At 49.4% G+C, this 17,737-nt stretch overlaps 1 protein-coding gene across 1 annotated transcript in view; it reads left to right on the top strand.

The window, feature by feature from the left end:
* Nucleotides 1-4,402: 4,402 nt before the first annotated feature.
* The window catches only part of MYO15B (myosin XVB), a 92,268-nt gene continuing 78,933 nt past the window's right edge, over nucleotides 4,403-17,737 (top strand). Inside the window, exons 1-11 of the mRNA XM_061560704.1 lie at nucleotides 4,403-4,788; nucleotides 7,058-7,137; nucleotides 8,404-8,467; nucleotides 10,710-10,819; nucleotides 11,911-11,985; nucleotides 12,983-13,094; nucleotides 13,917-14,020; nucleotides 15,647-15,710; nucleotides 16,003-16,116; nucleotides 16,805-16,966; nucleotides 17,449-17,562. Coding sequence (XP_061416688.1) covers nucleotides 4,618-4,788; nucleotides 7,058-7,137; nucleotides 8,404-8,467; nucleotides 10,710-10,819; nucleotides 11,911-11,985; nucleotides 12,983-13,094; nucleotides 13,917-14,020; nucleotides 15,647-15,710; nucleotides 16,003-16,116; nucleotides 16,805-16,966; nucleotides 17,449-17,562 — 1,170 coding nt within the window. The 5' untranslated portion in view covers nucleotides 4,403-4,617. The remainder of the gene's footprint in view (nucleotides 4,789-7,057; nucleotides 7,138-8,403; nucleotides 8,468-10,709; nucleotides 10,820-11,910; nucleotides 11,986-12,982; nucleotides 13,095-13,916; nucleotides 14,021-15,646; nucleotides 15,711-16,002; nucleotides 16,117-16,804; nucleotides 16,967-17,448; nucleotides 17,563-17,737) is intronic.

The raw sequence follows: 17,737 nt of genomic DNA, 5'->3' as shown, positions 1-17,737 counted from the left end.
TGCTCATTTTGTGTTTGAGCCGTGATGTTGCTGGCTGAGCACACTCCACTATAAAACCGTGAAATCCTGGTTCGACTCCAGACCACAGCTAAGATCGGTGGCAAGTGATACTCCCTTTCAACCTGCACGGACCAGTGTGGTGAAGTATGTTCAAACAATCCCCACGGCCGACATGTTGTCGGGGGAGCCCATCATCCACCAGTGGAGGACTTGGAGTTGAGTGGTAGAAGCCCTGATAGTCACCCATCAAATACTAACCAGGCTCCACCATGTTTTAGCTTTAAAGATCTGAAGAGATTTGGATTATTTTGTCGCAGGTAGAAAACCACCTGAAGCATACGAGAAGATGGAATATACATTCCTCCACAGAGCTACTCAACCTTACGAAATACTCTGTTTAACCCACGTTGATGGCAGACGGTGCAAGAACGGAAAGTACCAGAGAATGTCCACCGTGCAGACGTAACGATGAAATGGGTTTTTGCGCAGGAGCCAGGTGCATTGTTACATCGCACGGTCGTGAGAGATGGTCGAACGGCTTGTAGAGGCTTTCATTCTTTAGTGGATTGACCAAAGCTGATGATGATTTTTTTTTGCAAAGATTGAATTACAAATTATAAGAACAAATCGATGAGAGGAGAATTGCTGACCTGAGAACCTCCTGCTGCCACCCCTCCGAATTGGCCTTACGTGGACAATACCACTGATATTTGTATTCGCTCGCTGAAATACGCGTTGTGTTTTTGAGTCGCTCACAAGCACCATGGAGAATTTTCACAACAGAAACGCAACCTGCATTACTATCCTCTGGGCAAGAGCATCCGTGTGGGTATACCAGTCGGGAGTCTCGTATACCGTGTGCGTGCACAGTGGCTGGGAGTCTGTGGGTACTCTGGCTGGGAGCGGGACGAAGCGTTGACAAGTCGGTTCATGTAATATTTACTCCGATAAAGGCCGCCTTCGTTGAGCCAACCAGTACAAACACAAAGGAGGAGAGTCTGACGGATGGCCATATTTTGTTACACATGCACACACCTGTACGAAGCACTTGGGTTCACTTTATATATATTATGCACACACGCATACGAAACAGTTTGCGTACATTACATCGCTACGGTTATGCAACGAGTCATTCGCCGCTCTGAACACGTACATATATATTTGCCATGGTTTTCAGCTATCTTTCAGTCGAAGCATAACCCAGCTTTGCTCAATAATTCAGGCTGTGCAACAGACTGCCATGACTCCTGCATTATACAAGAGCCCCCGAAAAGATCGACTGATGTTAATATTCGTGACCCTCACTGTCGAGCCCACCCATACGCCCGCCCAACCACCCTCGGCATTGCAGCACCGCTCTTTATTTATTATATATATAAACTGCAGTGCCTCCTGGCATTGTCATAATTCACAGTGGTTGACTGACAAATGTGCCGCTTAACACGAGGCACATGCCTATTGGGGGGGGCAGGGGCGGGGGGCAATTATTACTGGAATTGTAAGCAGAGCTGGCCTGTGGTGTGGCTTTACGATTTTTAATTGTGCTCACAAATGAGGCTATCGCATATCCTCCGGGCATCGAATGGCACTAATTATTTGTCCATGAGTGACGCTGCTTGTGCCATTCTGTGGCTGCCTGGTGTCGTGGACATCGCTGAAGCTGAGAGCACAAACGAGGCATTAACTCTAAGCATTCAAGGACAGCAAAAACTTTTTTCAAACATTTAAAATGTGAATGACGCTTCAATGAAGACACGTTCTCTTGCGTTTGTGCAAAATTGAATGAAGAAAGAGGAAGACATTCCACTTCGGTCGCTGAGTAAGCTAAAAAAAATTTTTTTTTAGGTTTTAAAGGAAAGTAAATATTAAGCAAGCATGTCAGCATCGGGAGGTGAGGTGCCGAAGAAGGTCAAATCTGACACGGAAAGCTCCCAGGATGAAACCACAGAGAGTAGCAACTCAGAGGAGAGTGCAGACAGCAGCAGCAGCGAGGAAAGCCTGGATGAGGAGACGAACGATCGTGTCATCACCACACCGCCGTGTCCCGCCGACGATTCCGCGAAACCGAACAAGGCTTCACAAAAAAGCAAGGGAAATGTTTCACTCAAGGAAGCCGTGTGTCCCAAAGCGGACGCTCCTCTGACTCCACCTCTGAACGAAGAGCAGAACTCGGAACAGAAAGCCAACGACGGCAGCAACAGCAGTAGCAGCAACGGACACAGCAGTGACGACGCTGAGCCCAGCAACTCGGACAGCGATAGCGAGGAGTCGGACAGCAGCGACGGCGAGGGGGACGCACCAACAGAGCTGACAATGGAGGCGAAGGAGGCGCCAAAGGCAGTTCTGCCACAGAGCGCAGCCGAGAAGGAGGGCGACTTGCCCAAGACTTCTCCGAAACCGAGCGGAGTGGAAAGGGTCGACAAAGGGCGAGCGAGCGTGCGGCCTCAGCAAGGTAAAGCTGGAGCAAGAGCGCTCAAAACCGCTACGACTATGCTGGCTGGATATAAAACTAAGAGCGAAGCGGCGACATCGGCGCCAGCTATTCCGGCGAGAAAAGTGAGCCTCAGGCAAAAGAGGCCCCTTCCTAAAGCGGCCGCCCTGCACAATGCGTCGCGGCTCGCGGCCGGGCTCAGGAAGGAGGCGATGAGGAGTTCGCAGCTGGCGCAGCAAGACGCCGCCAAAAGCCAGGGTGAGGAGAATGAAGCGCAAAAGTCCACAGCAAAACGGGAAGGCAGCCAGCGAGTCGCCGTAGTAGCTAAAAGGCCCTCCAAGGCCAGCCAACGAGAGAGAGAAACCCAAGAGCGAAGGTCAATGAAAACAAAAGAGTCGCCAGGATCGGGTCAAACCTGCGACGGGGTGGACGCTGGGCCCAAAAGGGGCCTAGTTCCGCGTCCAAGTCCACGCACCAAGGCCAAGATACGGCACACAACCATGATGGTGGCACGCGTGAAAAAGGATGCTCCGCTTCCCGCGCAGGGCACGAAGGCCGCCGACCGCTCCTCCGATGGAAACAAACGCGGCGGCGGCGACAAGAGGGATGCCAGGATGAAGAATGCGTACCGAATCGGCAGCGGCACCCTCCGAAACGCTACGATGCTGATGGCCGGTCTGAAAAAGGAGAATACGGTCCAAGGGGCGGCCCTCAAACCGCAGGGGAAAGACGAGCAATCGAAAGGTGCGGTCGGGAGTGATGCGAGGGAGGGCGGCGGTGGTAAATCGGCGTCGGCTCCGACGGCGGCGCCCGCAGGCAACGCTACGCTCTTAAGAAAGACGTCCAGGGTGATGCTGGGCGTGAGAGGTGGCGCTGCGGTGCAGACTGCAACGGGCTCCCCGGCAGAAGTGCCGACGGTGCCCGAAAAGCGGCAAGACGAAGCTCAGGTGGAAGAGCACGTCGCGACAAAAGTTGCATTGAACTCGAGAAATCGCAAGGCCCTGCACAAAACGACCAAAGTCCTACTTGGAATGAACAAGCAAAACGAGAGTACAAGGAAACAGCCCCAAGCCGGTGCTTCTGACGTGGAGCCGTCGGATGGCTCAACTGCAAAGGATCTGAAGAATAAAGGAGAGTCAAAGAATGAAGGAGAGTTAAAAGGAGATTTAAAGAATGAAAAAGATTCAAAGGATGAAGTGGTGAACACGCAACAGCCGGACTCCAGACCGGCACCAGCAGCAAATCCCAAGCTCAGTGTGATGAAAGCAAGCAATCTCATGCTGGGACTAAAGAATACCCCAAGGGCCCCAGAGGTGGGCAAGTCCCCTGACAGACCAGCCACAAAGGACACAGATGGCGATGGCGATGGCGATAGCCGCGGGGCCACGGCTGCAGAAAATAATGAGGTTATGGTACGAGAAGGAAAGAAATGCGTGGGTAGGTTTGGCGCAATGGCTCGGAAAGCGAGGATGGAAGTGCTGGTGGGTAAGTTGCGATCGGCCCCTGGTCAGTCACCCGGCACACCTGCTGGCGGGGACACGAAGAAGCCGGGGATGATCGGCCAGCTTCAAGGCTGGATCCAGAAGAAGATGACCAAGGGGGCGAGCAGGAAGGAAGGTGTGGCAAGAATCACTCGGGCTGTGGGCACGTCCAGCTGGCTGTTGAAGACCCTCCGGAAGAAGCAACTGAGCCGGCAGCTGTCAAAGAGAAGCTTGGCACAGAACGACAACTTCTTGTCGCTGTCGAAGGGAACCAACGGCCGCTTCACCAAACTCGAGGAGAGCTCGTCCTCATCCTCCTCCCAGGAGTTCCTGATGGGGGGCTTCAGGCTCGGAAGCAAAAGCAAAGAGTACAGGAAGGTGAGAACAACTGACACTCAGGCGCACGGGTTCGCCAACGACACGAAGAGCTCGAAGAAAAGTGGCAAGAGGGCGGAGGGCAAGGCGGCCGCGGTGAAGGTCCTGCTTCCTGGAGGTGGCGAGGCCTCCAACAAGGAGGAGGAGGACGGCAGCAGCCAGAGCTCGGGCAGCGCAAGCGAGGAAGACACAAAGCCAGCGGGCAGCTGCAGGGATGGCAAGTTCGCGATCGTCTTCCCGAGAGTGCAGCAGGTTTTTCATGAGGATCACACGTGGGACAGCCAAAGCGTTCGGTCTCTCCACTGGGCCTTCACGCCCGCCGTGCAGGAGATGGGGACGGCTCGCCCCGGCCGACCCAGGGAGGCTGCGCTGTCCGCCCAGACAGCGGCACAAATGGCCCAGTGGAGCCTCTTTGGGGACACAGACAAGGCACTGGGAGCTGCCGCTTCTGATCACAGTGGAGACCTATGGGACATGGATGATGAAGGTCCAACAATGCAGGTGTGGGTTTTCATGGGAATGTTCGGAGAGAGAAAAATGCTTTCGGCTGTAATATGCATGTACACGTACAGCCTCCTTTTGTCAATCCACTGATGGATGAGGGCCTCCTCAATGCCACGCGTTCGTGGGGGTTATTTGAGCTTACTTCACCGCGCTGGTCAGTGCAGGTTGGTGAAGGCAGGGAGCACGGTAGAGTACAACAATATATTTTGCAGCACTGGCCTTGCTGACAACATAGCCCCGCAGCAACAGCAGCCTCTTCATGCATGTTTCTTCCCACTTGTGTAAAAACTTCTTAATTGGCTGAAAACATCTTAGAATGAAATTTTAAAAACATCCAAATACAGGACCCTCTTGAAAAGAGTCATATGGCGCAGTGTGGCTTTTCTGAAAAAGTAAAATTATAACACAGAACTAAGAGAAAGCGATAATGAAGATGAGCGATTAAATTGCCGTTGAGATTTAAATCGGCGCTGCGAATTTTAAACGGGTGATTTAAAAGACCCTGGGAAGGTGAACGTGGTTAATGAAAGCAAATATCGTTATAAGAGGCGTCACCGGAGAGTCGTCAAGTCGGGAATACGCTGCCCCTGTTCACCGTCCAAGGCATATCACGGTCACCGGAATTAAATGGTGAATAGTATCAGAATATAAATTTCGATTTAAAGCTTTCGTGACTGCAGGGATTCATCTTCTTGGTTCTTTCGTTAAAGCGACGTAGAAGGGAAATAATAAAATAATAAAAAATAAAACATAAGAAAATAATTCTCACGACGTTTCGGCCACAACGGAAGCAGCCGTCCTCAGGTGAAGAATAGGTCTGACGGAAAGACAGTGTCTGAATGAACACCACCAGGCTTGGCAGCGTATATTTAAGCTGGGTTGGAGGGGGAAGAGAGCATTGACAAAGGAATTTGCATATGCAAATTATTTTATTATGTTGTATTTTTATTATTTTATTATTTCCCTTCTACGTGACTTTACCGAAAGAACCAAGAAGGAGTATCAGAATGTCTATTCATACTGGAGGAATCTGATGCGCTATAAAGCTCTTTGTCACAGATGTCCAGTAGAGGCGAGTCAGAAAGTTACAACAATACAAAAACACGATAGGAGTGCAAATATACCCCCTCCCTTTGATGCTGCTAATCCTGCATAATACACGGGCATAATGTCTTTAAACCCCTCACCAAACCTCCTACGCATTTCACAAGTAGTACTAATCGCATATCTGCATTTCACAAAAAATATGCTAAATTCCTCTTGATATGCAAATTATTTTGTCAAGGCGCTCTACCCCCCTCCAACCCAGCTGCTTAAAAAAGACGCTCCAAGCCTGGGGTTGTCATTCAGACTCTGTCTTCTCGACAGACCTGTTCTTCACCTGAGGACGGCTGCTTGCGTTGTGGCCGAAACGTCGTGAGAATTATTTTATTATGTTTTATTATTATTTTATTATTTCCATTCTACGTGACTTTACCGAAAGAACCAAGAAGATGAATTAACCATTTTTTTATTTTACCAGGTAAAACCCACTTTAGTAGCGACCTGGCCACACGTGATTATAGCTCAACGAAGTGGCTTATCATGGGGAAATTTATGGCAGCCAAATAATACAAAGCGCGTGTCAGTGCGGAATATTTATTCCACCCTCTGTATGTCTGTTCAAATCAAAAGGCACTCTTCTACCCAGTGATTCATTTCAGTCGCAACAGTCCAAAAAACTGTTCCGGGAATTATTATATTTGCCACGCCACATCCGACTAATCTTAGCCTCAGGAGGAATTTAGCTTCATGCCACTGCACTTTCTTTGTGCTCACAGCATATGATTAATACTGTCCTTACTATGTAGGGTACAATAAATTAAGATTATGGTGAGATCTGATGTATACTTCAGTGGCAGTGTCTTACGCTATTAATCCATACTCCAAGCCGAGCAGCATTCAGGTAAAATACCAATTCCAACCCTCAACTCATTTCAGACGCTGTCTCCCCAACAGACCTGGTCTTCACCTGAGGACGGCTGCTTGCGTTGTGGCCGAAACGTCGTGAGAATTATTTTATGTTTTATTTTTATTATTTTATTACTTCCCTTCTACGTGACTTTACCGAAAGAACCAAGAAGATGAAACCCTCAACTCACACAATCCCAAAAAGTAGCAAGTCCCCCCCCCCCCCCCCGATACCATCACTTACAGGTGAGCTTTAGTGTGGGAGCAGTGACGTCACCTCATCGGTTGCGTGCGGCCACGTGTCCCCCATGAGCAGAAGCACGAGCAGCTGCAGTGGTGGAGCAGGGACTGGGTGGAGCTCGGGGAGGACGGAGTCCCCGACATGACCGTCCTTAGGTGAACAGCTGCCACTACCAACCACCATCACGGCCACCAACTATCATCATCACCACGACCATCATCACAACCACCCATCACCACCACCACCCACCACGACCATCATCACAGCCACCATCACAGACACCCACCACCATCATCACCCCGACCACCATCACCACGACCACCATCACAGCCACCCAACACCATCATCATCACCACGACCATCATCACCGCCATCATCACAACCACCCATCACCACCACCACATCCACCCACCACCATCACCACCACCACATCCACCCACCACCACCACCACATCCACCCACCACCATCACCACGACCACCACCACAGCCACCCACCACCATCATCATCACCACCACGACCGCCATCACATCCACTCACCACCATCATCACCACGACGACCATCATCGCCGCCACCATCACAACCACCCACCACCATATCCACCCACCACCATCACCACGACCACCATCACAGCCACCAACCACCATTAGCAGTGATATTGGCTCTTCTCAGTCGCGTTGGGGCGGCATTTGGAAGCGAGTTTCTCGCGCTGCTGATCCTCAACAAGTGGTGGCAGAACCGGCTCTAGACCTTTGGGGGCCCTAAGCAAAATTTGGTTGGAGGCCCCTTTGATGTATGATTGTTTTCACCCACGAGCTAGCAGTGACTCTAGGGGGCCCTCTGCTGGCCACGGGGCCCTTTGCAATTTCAACGGTCGCTTAGTGGCTGGGCCGGCTCTTGAGTGGTGGTATATATATATTCTTATTTAAATCAACATTTAAGTGGTGGTATAGTTCCACATTTCCATGGTGGCGCACCAGTCACTGTTGGAGAGACACTTCTGCGGCCGTCTGGAACGCTCTTCCTTACGATATCAGGACGCCACTGGAGCGATGCATTTTTAAATAATCATCTACATTGACAAACTCTTTTCTTTAGAGCCGTCTTCTGCGTGTTTAGTTTGTTGTCCCTACCCCGCACCTCCGATTAGCAAGGCTGGCTACGTACGGCGTGAAAGAAGTTCAACACACACTGGTCCTATTCTTAGGGTTTTTTCGGTAAAGTCACGTAGGTAAAAAATGTAAATTAATAAAAGTAAAATAAAAATCACGACGTTTCGGAGGCAACACAAGCGTCCGTCTTCACCGAAAAAACCTCAGAATATGAATCCTTGCAGTCACGAAAGCTTCAAATCTAGAATTGACACACTGGTCCTGATTTTGTCCCCCCCATGTTCCCGTGGGAGTGAATTCGCTCCCCAGAGAACTGCACGAAGACGTCGTGCTGATGAATCTGCAGAAGAGATACGAACGCGGACACATTTACGTGAGTTTAACACGCGAGGCTTTCGCGACCAATATTATTCATAATAAACGTTTATTATGAACATTTACGTGAGTCGTGCGACCTTTTCAAATGCTGCACGGACATTGTCAAGGCGACTAGAGCACCCTAGGAACATCGCAGCGGGCACGGCTTTAAGATTAAGACTGTTAACGTGTTTGATCCGTTCCATGAACACTACTGTTCACCGGAGTAACAGTTCATCGAATATGGGCACTGATTTGCACCCCTTTTTAAATCCTTTATATTAAGTTCACTTGCTTGCTTGCTTGCGCGCTTACGACCGTGCAAATCTTTCGGTCGTTTTTTAACCCACTTCCCGTGATCCAATCGAGCTGACATTTTGCACACAGACTCGTTGTGCGTGACAATTTATTTTCGTGAAAATTTTTTTTCCAAAATTTTACACTTTTTAGGAAACAAAAAATTATATTTAATTACCAATTGCTTAATGGTGACAGGCAATCATCTGACCCATAGGTGGCAGCCATCTCAAGCCAGAGGACGAGAGGACTCTAGCCGCCACGCATATAAATGATTTATAGTGAAAAACTTTGTTTTTACGGGTTAATTTTTTCATGCTGATCAAAATTTCCAGCTTTGTTCTGTGGCGAATTACTTCCCTACCGCCTCTTTTTCCTTTTGCGAATTAACTTTAAGGGGGGCAACCGCTATTAATTCACTTATAAGTTTATTAACACTGCCAAAACAGAAATACACAATGGAAACCAAGGCAGTCGAGGTTGAAACGGCTCACACATGCACGTCGCTGATTGGTTGAGGCCACGCCTCTGCGCCGCTTACGATCGCTCCGATTGGCTGATCTTGGCGCCACCGCGTGCACAACGAAAACACGGCGGTACCGTTCGTCACAATCTAAACGTTAACCGAAATAAGTCATATTTAAAAATACTTTTTTTAAAAACACGCTTTAATGAAATGTACCCTACTCGTAATGAGAGAACTCCACGACTGCAGGAAGTGGCCGCAAAGCTTGCCATAGCGTAAGGGGCCGTGGTCATTTACAGCCAACGTCAGTTGAGCGTGGACAATGAGACTCAAGCCGAAACATAACATAAAAAATAATGTTTAATAATATGTATTTTTAATGATAGAATATAGTATTGTCATCAGTATGACGTAAGTATACCAAGTTTGCAGTCGATACCACATTGGGAAGTGGGTTAAAATTGAGTTACAAGATTTGAGGATATGACAACAACAGAGTTAGTTAATAGAAAGCGTGTAAAAATGTTAAAATATATATTTTTAAGTTTTAATGATATAATATAGTATTGTCATCAGTATGACATAAGTATACCAAGTTTGCAGTCGATACCACATTGGTAAGTGGGTTAAAATTGAGTTACAAGATTTGAGGATACGGTGACGACAACAGACAGTGAGTTAATAGAAAGCGTGTAATAAAAACTGTTAACCGATGTCAGTGTTAACCCAGGGACTACTGTGTCTGTAATTTTTCACTTTTATCACGCACATGTATCTCAAGAATCACCCTTATCTGGAATGTGCACGTACTGCACGTGTGACCTCTTTGTGTGTCATCAGAATATTTATTTATACTGGGGGAATCCGAGGAGCTATAAAGGGTTTTTTTTTTACAGATGTCCATAAGGCATCATTTGTTCATCTCAAAAGTTATCTGTGCGCAAGGGCAGGTCCACGGCTGGAGTTCCCTTTATCACAGTGGCGCTCAGAGTGTGGTGTCTGATGCAAACGCAGCTTAGGGTCCGTCCATAAATGACGTCACGCGATTTTGGACGATTTTTTACCCCCCCCCCCCATCGTCACATGGCGTCACAAAAAGTTAGACCCCCAGGGCCGGATCAGATAGCCTCCCCTAGCACTCGTAGCGGAGGACTGGGAATAGGACAGTCAAGGAATAGTGCTAGGGGTGTTTCCCATTGAGTACGGGTGAAGGGGCCGTTACCCCTTCAAGTATTGTTACCGCCTTTTGGTTAAATAAAAGAGTGTGCCTCAACTACGTCGTCTGACTCACTGAGAACTCACTACACCTGTAAAATGGAGTCCTTGGGGATGACTCGGAACGATTGCGAGAACAAGACTGCCTTCATCACTCATTCATGAATTGCAAACGGTGCAGAAGTCACACCGGTTTCACTGCGTATCTTCTTGCTCATGTTTAAGAGTACAGTCGTCACCAACTCTAATGCCAGCCCCCCTGTGTTTTGTTATATCGCAGACGTACATTGGGAGCATCCTCCTCTCATTGAATCCCTACAGTGCCACGGACATCTACGGGCCGGACACGATTGCCATGTACCGGGGATCTGAGATCTCCGAAAATCCACCGTGAGCCAAGACACCCACCCCACCACTCGATTGATGACTGGGAGAACAACGCATTGTACCACGAAGTCAACCTCAAATACACTACAGGGTGGTCCAGAGATGTCTTGTGACCCCTCCCCTCCCCCCCCCCCCAATTAATTGACCCATAACATGTTTTTTATCATTTGCATACCCATGTCCGTTTTAAATAAACCTTACTTTCAAAATATATATTAAGTTTTAGAGAATTAAATGGGAGTCTCAAGACATCTGGACCACTCTGTACAGAACCGAGAAACCGTGTTATAACCGGCAGAGATAAACGGTGGGGTGGGAAGGGGGGGGGCAAGGGATAACTTTGTCTCAGTCCTCAAACAAAAGAAGACCCCCCCCCACCACAATGGGTCTGTGAATGGTGACGTAAGGGGGGGGGGGCCCTAAGTGGCCTTCTGTCCCAGGCCTCCATGAGCCTCTGGAGCAGCCCTGGTCACCAGTGCGTGTAGCCATCGAGTGTGCAGGCGGTGCAACTGCACACGGGACCCACGGGACGGGGTGGGGGTGCTAAGACGCGATGTAAATGTACTGCAGTACACCGTCCGTGTGACACGTGTGCGTTGTTACTGTTTGTGCAGTATTAGTGTGTTTCAGTGTGAGGTTAAATAAGTGTAGTGTCACGCGGTGTTTGTGTATCATGGTGATATTGTAGTGTGGCACGGTGTTAGTGTACAGCAGTGTTAGTGAACAGCAGTGTTAGTGTATCATGGTGTTAGTGTATCATGGTGTTAGTGTACAACAGTGTTAGTGTATCATGGTGTTAGTGTACAGCAGTGTTAGTGTATCATGGTGTTAGTGTATCATGGTGTTAGTGTATCATGGTGTTAGTGTACAGCAGTGTTAGTGCATCACAGTAATATTGTAGTGTACAGCAGTGTTAGTGTACAGCAGTGTTAGTGCATCACAGTAATATTGTAGTGTACAGCAGTGTTAGTGTATCACAGTGTTAGTGTATCACGGTATGAGCGTAGCATAGTCGCTGCCCTCACAGAGATGGAGGACTACACGTCGCCGGGATGAGTGTTGTTGACCAGCGTGACTTTCCGTGTCATTTCCAGGCACATCTTTGCCATTGCCAACACGGCCCTGTCAGCCCTGAGCAACGAGCAGCGTCAGCAGTGTGTCATCATCAGGTCTGGCAATCAATCTATTTAAATTTAGAATATTTTTTTTATTTTATGTTTTATTTTACCAGGTAAGGTCCAATGAGCTAGATCGCTCTTTCTCAGAAGCGACCTGGCTATAACAAATAACACTGGATCTTTGTTGATGTCTTCATGCACGTGTGTGTTGTATGTCTTTGTCTTTGCGGAGAGCGGTGGCGCTGTGGTGAGCGCGTCGTGGCACGAAACCAGCGACCAACACCGGTGACGATTACACTGGTCAACAAAAATAAATAAATTCTGGCCTGGACTTTTGCAGCTGTTTTAGACTAATTTTAGGGTGCTGATTCCAAATCTGATCTCAGATTTGCTCTATTACATCTCATTTTTATGCTATCGGCATACCCCATTTTCATTGATTTTATCCGAATTAACTCTGTCACTTATGATTGCAAGTTGTTGCGAGTCAGTGTCTGCTTTAGTGTTAAAATATGGTGCTGTATTTTTAGGATAGTGTGTTTATATTATCATTTTATGTAGATATCCACATTTAATATTTTTCTTCTGCAGTTTTTATTTAAAATGCAATAATTGATATCTCAAAAACCTGATGTGATAGACAAAAACTGATACCAGATTTGGAATCAGCACCCCAAAATTACCTTAAAACCGTTGGAATACCTTATGCCAGAAAAAGTGTGTTGACCAGTGTTATATTATCGGCCCAATGAAGTGGCAGACAAATGCTCTTGCAAATCCACGTTGATCCGAAATGTGGAGGGAAAAAAACCGTAGGACCCAGAGAAAAATCCACGCCACCACGTTGCAGAGACTCGCAAAACTCCAAATATATACACAGCAGGCGTCAGTGCCGGGATCGAACCCACGATCTTCCTGTGTAGACCAGGCGAGGTAGTTCACATTTGGCCACCGTGGGTGACGTCTCTGGGTTGCATCGTAGAGAGCAGTGCCTGAGTAAGGGGCAGGAGAGTGCTCCTGAGTAAGGTTTTTGTTTGTCCTTGTGCAGTGGAGAGAGCGGCTCGGGGAAGACGGAGGCTGCCAAGCTGATTCTCGGGTTCCTTTCGGCGACGCCTAGTAACAGCAGCTGCCCTCAGGAGCACGTGGGCCCCTCAAAGCAGGTATGGGTGCAGCAGCAAGAGCAGCTGTCTTCAGGAACACGTGGGCCCCTCAAAGCAGGTATGCGTGCAGCAGCAGCAGTAACAGCAGCTGTCTTCAGGATCACGTGGGCCCCTCAAAGCAGGTATGCGGGCAGCAGCAGCAGCAACAGCTGTCTTCAGGATCATGTGGGCCCCTCAAAGCAGGTATGGGTACAGCAGCAGCAGCAACAGCAGCTGTCTTCAGGATCACGTGGGCCCCTCAAAGCAGGTATGTGTTCAGCAGCAGCAGCAACAGCAGCTGTCTTCAGGAACATGTGGGCCCCTCAAAGCAGGTATGCGGGCAGCAGCAGCAGCAACAGCAGCTGTCTTCAGGAGCACGTGGGCCCCTCAAAGCAGGTATGTGTGCAGCAGCAGCAGCAACAGCAGCTGTCTTCAGGAGCACGTGGGCCCCTCAAAGCAGGTATGTGTTCAGGAGCAGCAGCAACAGTACCTGCCCTCAGGATCACGTGGGCCCCTCAAAGCAGGTATGCGTGCAGCAGTAGCAGCAACAGCAGCTGTCTTCAGGATCACGTGGGCCCCTCAAAGCAGGTATGCGTGCAGTAGTAGCAACAGTACCTGCCCTCAGGATCACGTGGGCCCCTCAAAGCAGGTATGTGGGCAGCAGCAGCAGCAACAGCTGCCCTCAGGATCACGTGGGCCCCTCAAAGCAGGTATGCGTGCAGCAGCAGCAACAGCTGCCCTGTACGTAGCCCACCGGTCTAACCGGAGGCGCATCTACGAGATTCTGTTGTACGTAGACGCTAGGCGCTACTTTGTATAAAGCCACGTTGTATCGCACTGCAGATACTGGAGGCAATCCCTGTGCTGGAGGCATTCGGCAACGCGAAGACGCTGAGAAACAACAACTCCAGCCGATTTGGCAAGTACCTGCAGGTGTTCGTGGAGCGGTGAGTCCGAGATGAGGTCACGCTCGTTGCTCACAAAGTGCTTGCCACAAATGAACCCAAAAATACCCTGCTCATCGCTCGTCAAGGAGCATAAACCATCACGTGGTCAACTCCGGTCGTCATCCTCGCAGCGGCCTTTGGCTGGCCATCGAATGGTGGTCACCGCATAGCGCCCTTTCAGGTGCGCTTCTGCTACGGTCTGGAATGCTCTTCCTGCCGATATTAGGAAGCAACTGGAGCTATGCACTTGGAAATAATCTCGATTGAAAACTAATTTCTTTAGAACTGCTTTTTGTGTTTAGATTGTTATCCTTCCCCCCGCACCTACAATTATCATGGTTGGCTACATACGGTGCGAAAGAAGTTCAACATACACGCGTTAACGTTTCGTACAAATTCACCACTTTCTTGACACGTTCTTTACAGAGATTTAAGTGTTGTCCCTGACTATGCTGGTTTGGTTTTTCACGTGCTCTGTTCAGTTAATGCTCGGTGGATTATTTGGTTGCGGATCAACCGTGCTTATTTGTGCCTTTTGCTCGGGGGCCCGGTTTTGTTATTAGCCGTCCCCTCACTCGTTGAGGGATCCCTGTGACTCAGTGTCCATGTGACCGCAGAATTGCCAGCTCGTAAAGCAATAAACATAGATGACACATTCTATTCCAGGTGCACCCCCATTCTACCTCCGCAGGTCAACAATACATGCAAATGTATACATATTTATATATACACATATTTACATATGATTTGCATGTTTCACGTTTTTACGTTTTATTTTATCCGGCCCATCCTCCCCATTGCTTACTCTCACACCATGAGCCAGGCGGTGGTGGCTATGCACGTGGCCTGCAATCCAGCGCTGTGGAAGCAGCGAGGGTTCGGTGGATTACCGCACAACATTTCGTGAAACTCCCTTTCCGTGGGCGTCGAGGTGCCATACTCTGGCTCGCCAGGGAAATGCGGGCACAGCAAAATGTGGACTAATCTCCATCCGTTCCATATGCGCGGGATATATACTAGTGCTGTACCCTCGCACGGGGGAGCTTTCTCTGGCCACTCCGGCTTCCCCCCACATTTTTGAACACTTATTGACTGACAACACCTGATTCAGCACTGTTGTATCACACAGGTGAATCAGTAAGCACTGCTGTATCACACAGGTTAAGGGAAATACATCAAGCTGGCCATCAACGGTGCCTTGACTTACAAGGCTGCATCAATGTTTTTACCAAGTAAAACCAATCGCTACACTCTATGTATGATATTTTTTTAATATATATATTATTGGTTCTGGCTCACTGCCCCGCTGCCTCCCCGCTTGTCTGTGGCTCCTCACACCTTTGAAGTCGCACAGTCTCGTGGAGAGGGTGCTTGCTGGGTGTTTGTCTCAAGCGGGAGTGTGGTTGCCGATTGTCACGGTTTGCTACGGTGCGAAATAAGTTCTGCATGCATACTTGCATACTCACGTGTACGCAGTTTCACACTGCAAATCTGTACCCTCTGGTGGGACGGCCATAGTGAGGCCTTGCCTGACTCGTTTACAACATCTGCAAACTCTCTGTGTCGGGACTTTGCGAAGTACCTACAAATGTTTACGTGGAATATTCCCGCTGCTCTCTGCTCTAGGGGTGTCATCTCTGGCTCCATCACCTCCGAGTATTTGCTCGAGAGGTCAAGGGTCGTGTATCAGGTGAGGAAATGCATAAAGCACTGATACTTCGTGGAAAGTTCAGAGGATCCCAAAAAATATTGTTTCGGGTTTGTATTAAAATGTTCCCCGTCATCACTTTCGCGATTTCACTTCCGGCGCTTTTCGCTTGCAACCTACAGATTGTTGCACTTCCCTTTGCTCAAAAAAAGTTTTCCGGATCTCCCTCTCCCCGCCACGATCCTACGTGTGAGCGAGGGTTTCAGAAACACTCCTCGCGACGCATCTCGATGGATTTTCAAACGCCTCTCCCTCCACCCCCCGCCGCATGCAGGCCGCCAACGAGAGGAACTACCACGTGTTCTACGAGCTCCTGGTGGGGCTGCCACCCCAGCAGAAGCAGAGGCTGGGTCTGCAGGATGCCGAGATGTACTACTACCTCAACCAGGTGAGTCGGCAAAGAACATTGACTCACACAGGTGAGTCAGTAAGCACTATTGTCTCACACAGGTAAGGGAAATAAATCCAGCTGGCCATTAATGGTGCCTCGTCTTACAAGGCTACATCAATGTTGTTACCAAGTAAAACTAATAACGACACTGCATGTATGATATTTCATTTTTGATAGATGTCAGCAACATTAACAATGATTTTTACAGTCCTTGTCATTAAACAGCTGTGTTGTTGACCAGTCATAACGGTCATTCGGCAAACTTGGGGAATTTCGTGAGCGTCAGCTGCTGAATGTTCAGACCGACCTCGCATGACATTGGTTGGGTTCTAGATTTGAAGCTTTCGTGACTGCAAGGATTCATACTCTTAGTTCTTTCGGTAAAGTCACATAGGTAAAAAATGAAATTAAAATTAATAAAAATTAAAATAAAATAATAAAATCACGACGTTTCGGAGGCAACACAAGTCTCCGTCTTCAGGTGGGACCGTCACAGCCAGATTTGCTGCATCAAGTGATTAATTTTAATTTCATTTTTTACCTACGTGACTTTACCGGAAGAACTAAGAGTATACCTTGGTTGGGTTTTTAGCTTGCCCCTGACATGCCCCCCTCACCCTCGTACCCCCTCATCCCCGTGCCTTCCCCCCCCCCCCCCCCCCCCGCCGTCACCTCACGCTGGCAGGGCGGCGTGTGCGAGCTGCCGGGGAAGTCCGACGGCCGAGACTTCCAGCGGCTGCGGGGGGCGCTGGAGCGCCTGGGGCTCTCGCTCGAGGAGCGGGGCGCCCTGTTCCGCATCCTCGCCGCCATCCTGCACCTGGGCAACGTCTACTTCGCCCGCGCCGAGGTGCGGCTCGACGCGCCGCGGCCCCCCCCCAACTGTTGTGGCAGCGGCAACGACGTCAGCGCAAGGACGCCTCTTCGCCCGCGCCTCTTGGCTGCGTTTATTTTGCCGTCCCCCCCCCCCCGCCCGCTGCCCCCGGTTTGGCTGCGTACGGTGCGAAAGAAGTCCAGCGTACGTGCGCACCATCGGCTCGCGCGACACGCCTGCCCAACACCTACGCGACCTTCCACGTGTGCTGAGATATGCACCTTGAAATCATCTAGATTGCAAACTCATGTCTTTAGAGCTGCTTTTTGTGTTTGGTTTGTTGTTCTTTCCCCGCACCTCCGATGGGCACGGTTGGCTGCGTACGGTACGAAAGAAGCTCAACATACACACGTGGTCCACCCACCTGTGATCCTGCCTCCATGTTCCCCCTCCACGCTCACCCGCGTGCGCTCCATGTCTGTGTGCTCCACCTCTGTGTGCGCCACGTTCGCCCGCAGAGGGACCGCCAGGAGGTGGCGTGCGTGGCGAGCGGGCCTGAGATGCGCATCACTGCCGACCTCCTGCAGGTCTCCTTCCAGCAGCTGCAGATGACCATCACCTACAAGCTCACGGTCAGGCATCGATCCGCTCACTCTGTGACCTCGCACTGGAAACTATGAAATTCGAATACAATTTTTTTTTATTTGGTGGCCCGAAATAGGGGAAAGATGTATGTATGTATGTATGATCATCATCAGCATGATCATCACGATCATAATCATCACCATCATGTACCAATGATGATTT

The sequence above is a fragment of the Lethenteron reissneri genome, chromosome 3 (genome assembly GCF_015708825.2).
Source record: "Lethenteron reissneri isolate LAM-NWPU_2019-01 chromosome 3, ASM1570882v1, whole genome shotgun sequence".
NCBI lineage: Eukaryota > Metazoa > Chordata > Hyperoartia > Petromyzontiformes > Petromyzontidae > Lethenteron > Lethenteron reissneri.
The sequence above is the reverse complement of the archived record's forward strand: the minus strand, read 5'-3'. Positions and strand labels throughout refer to the sequence as shown.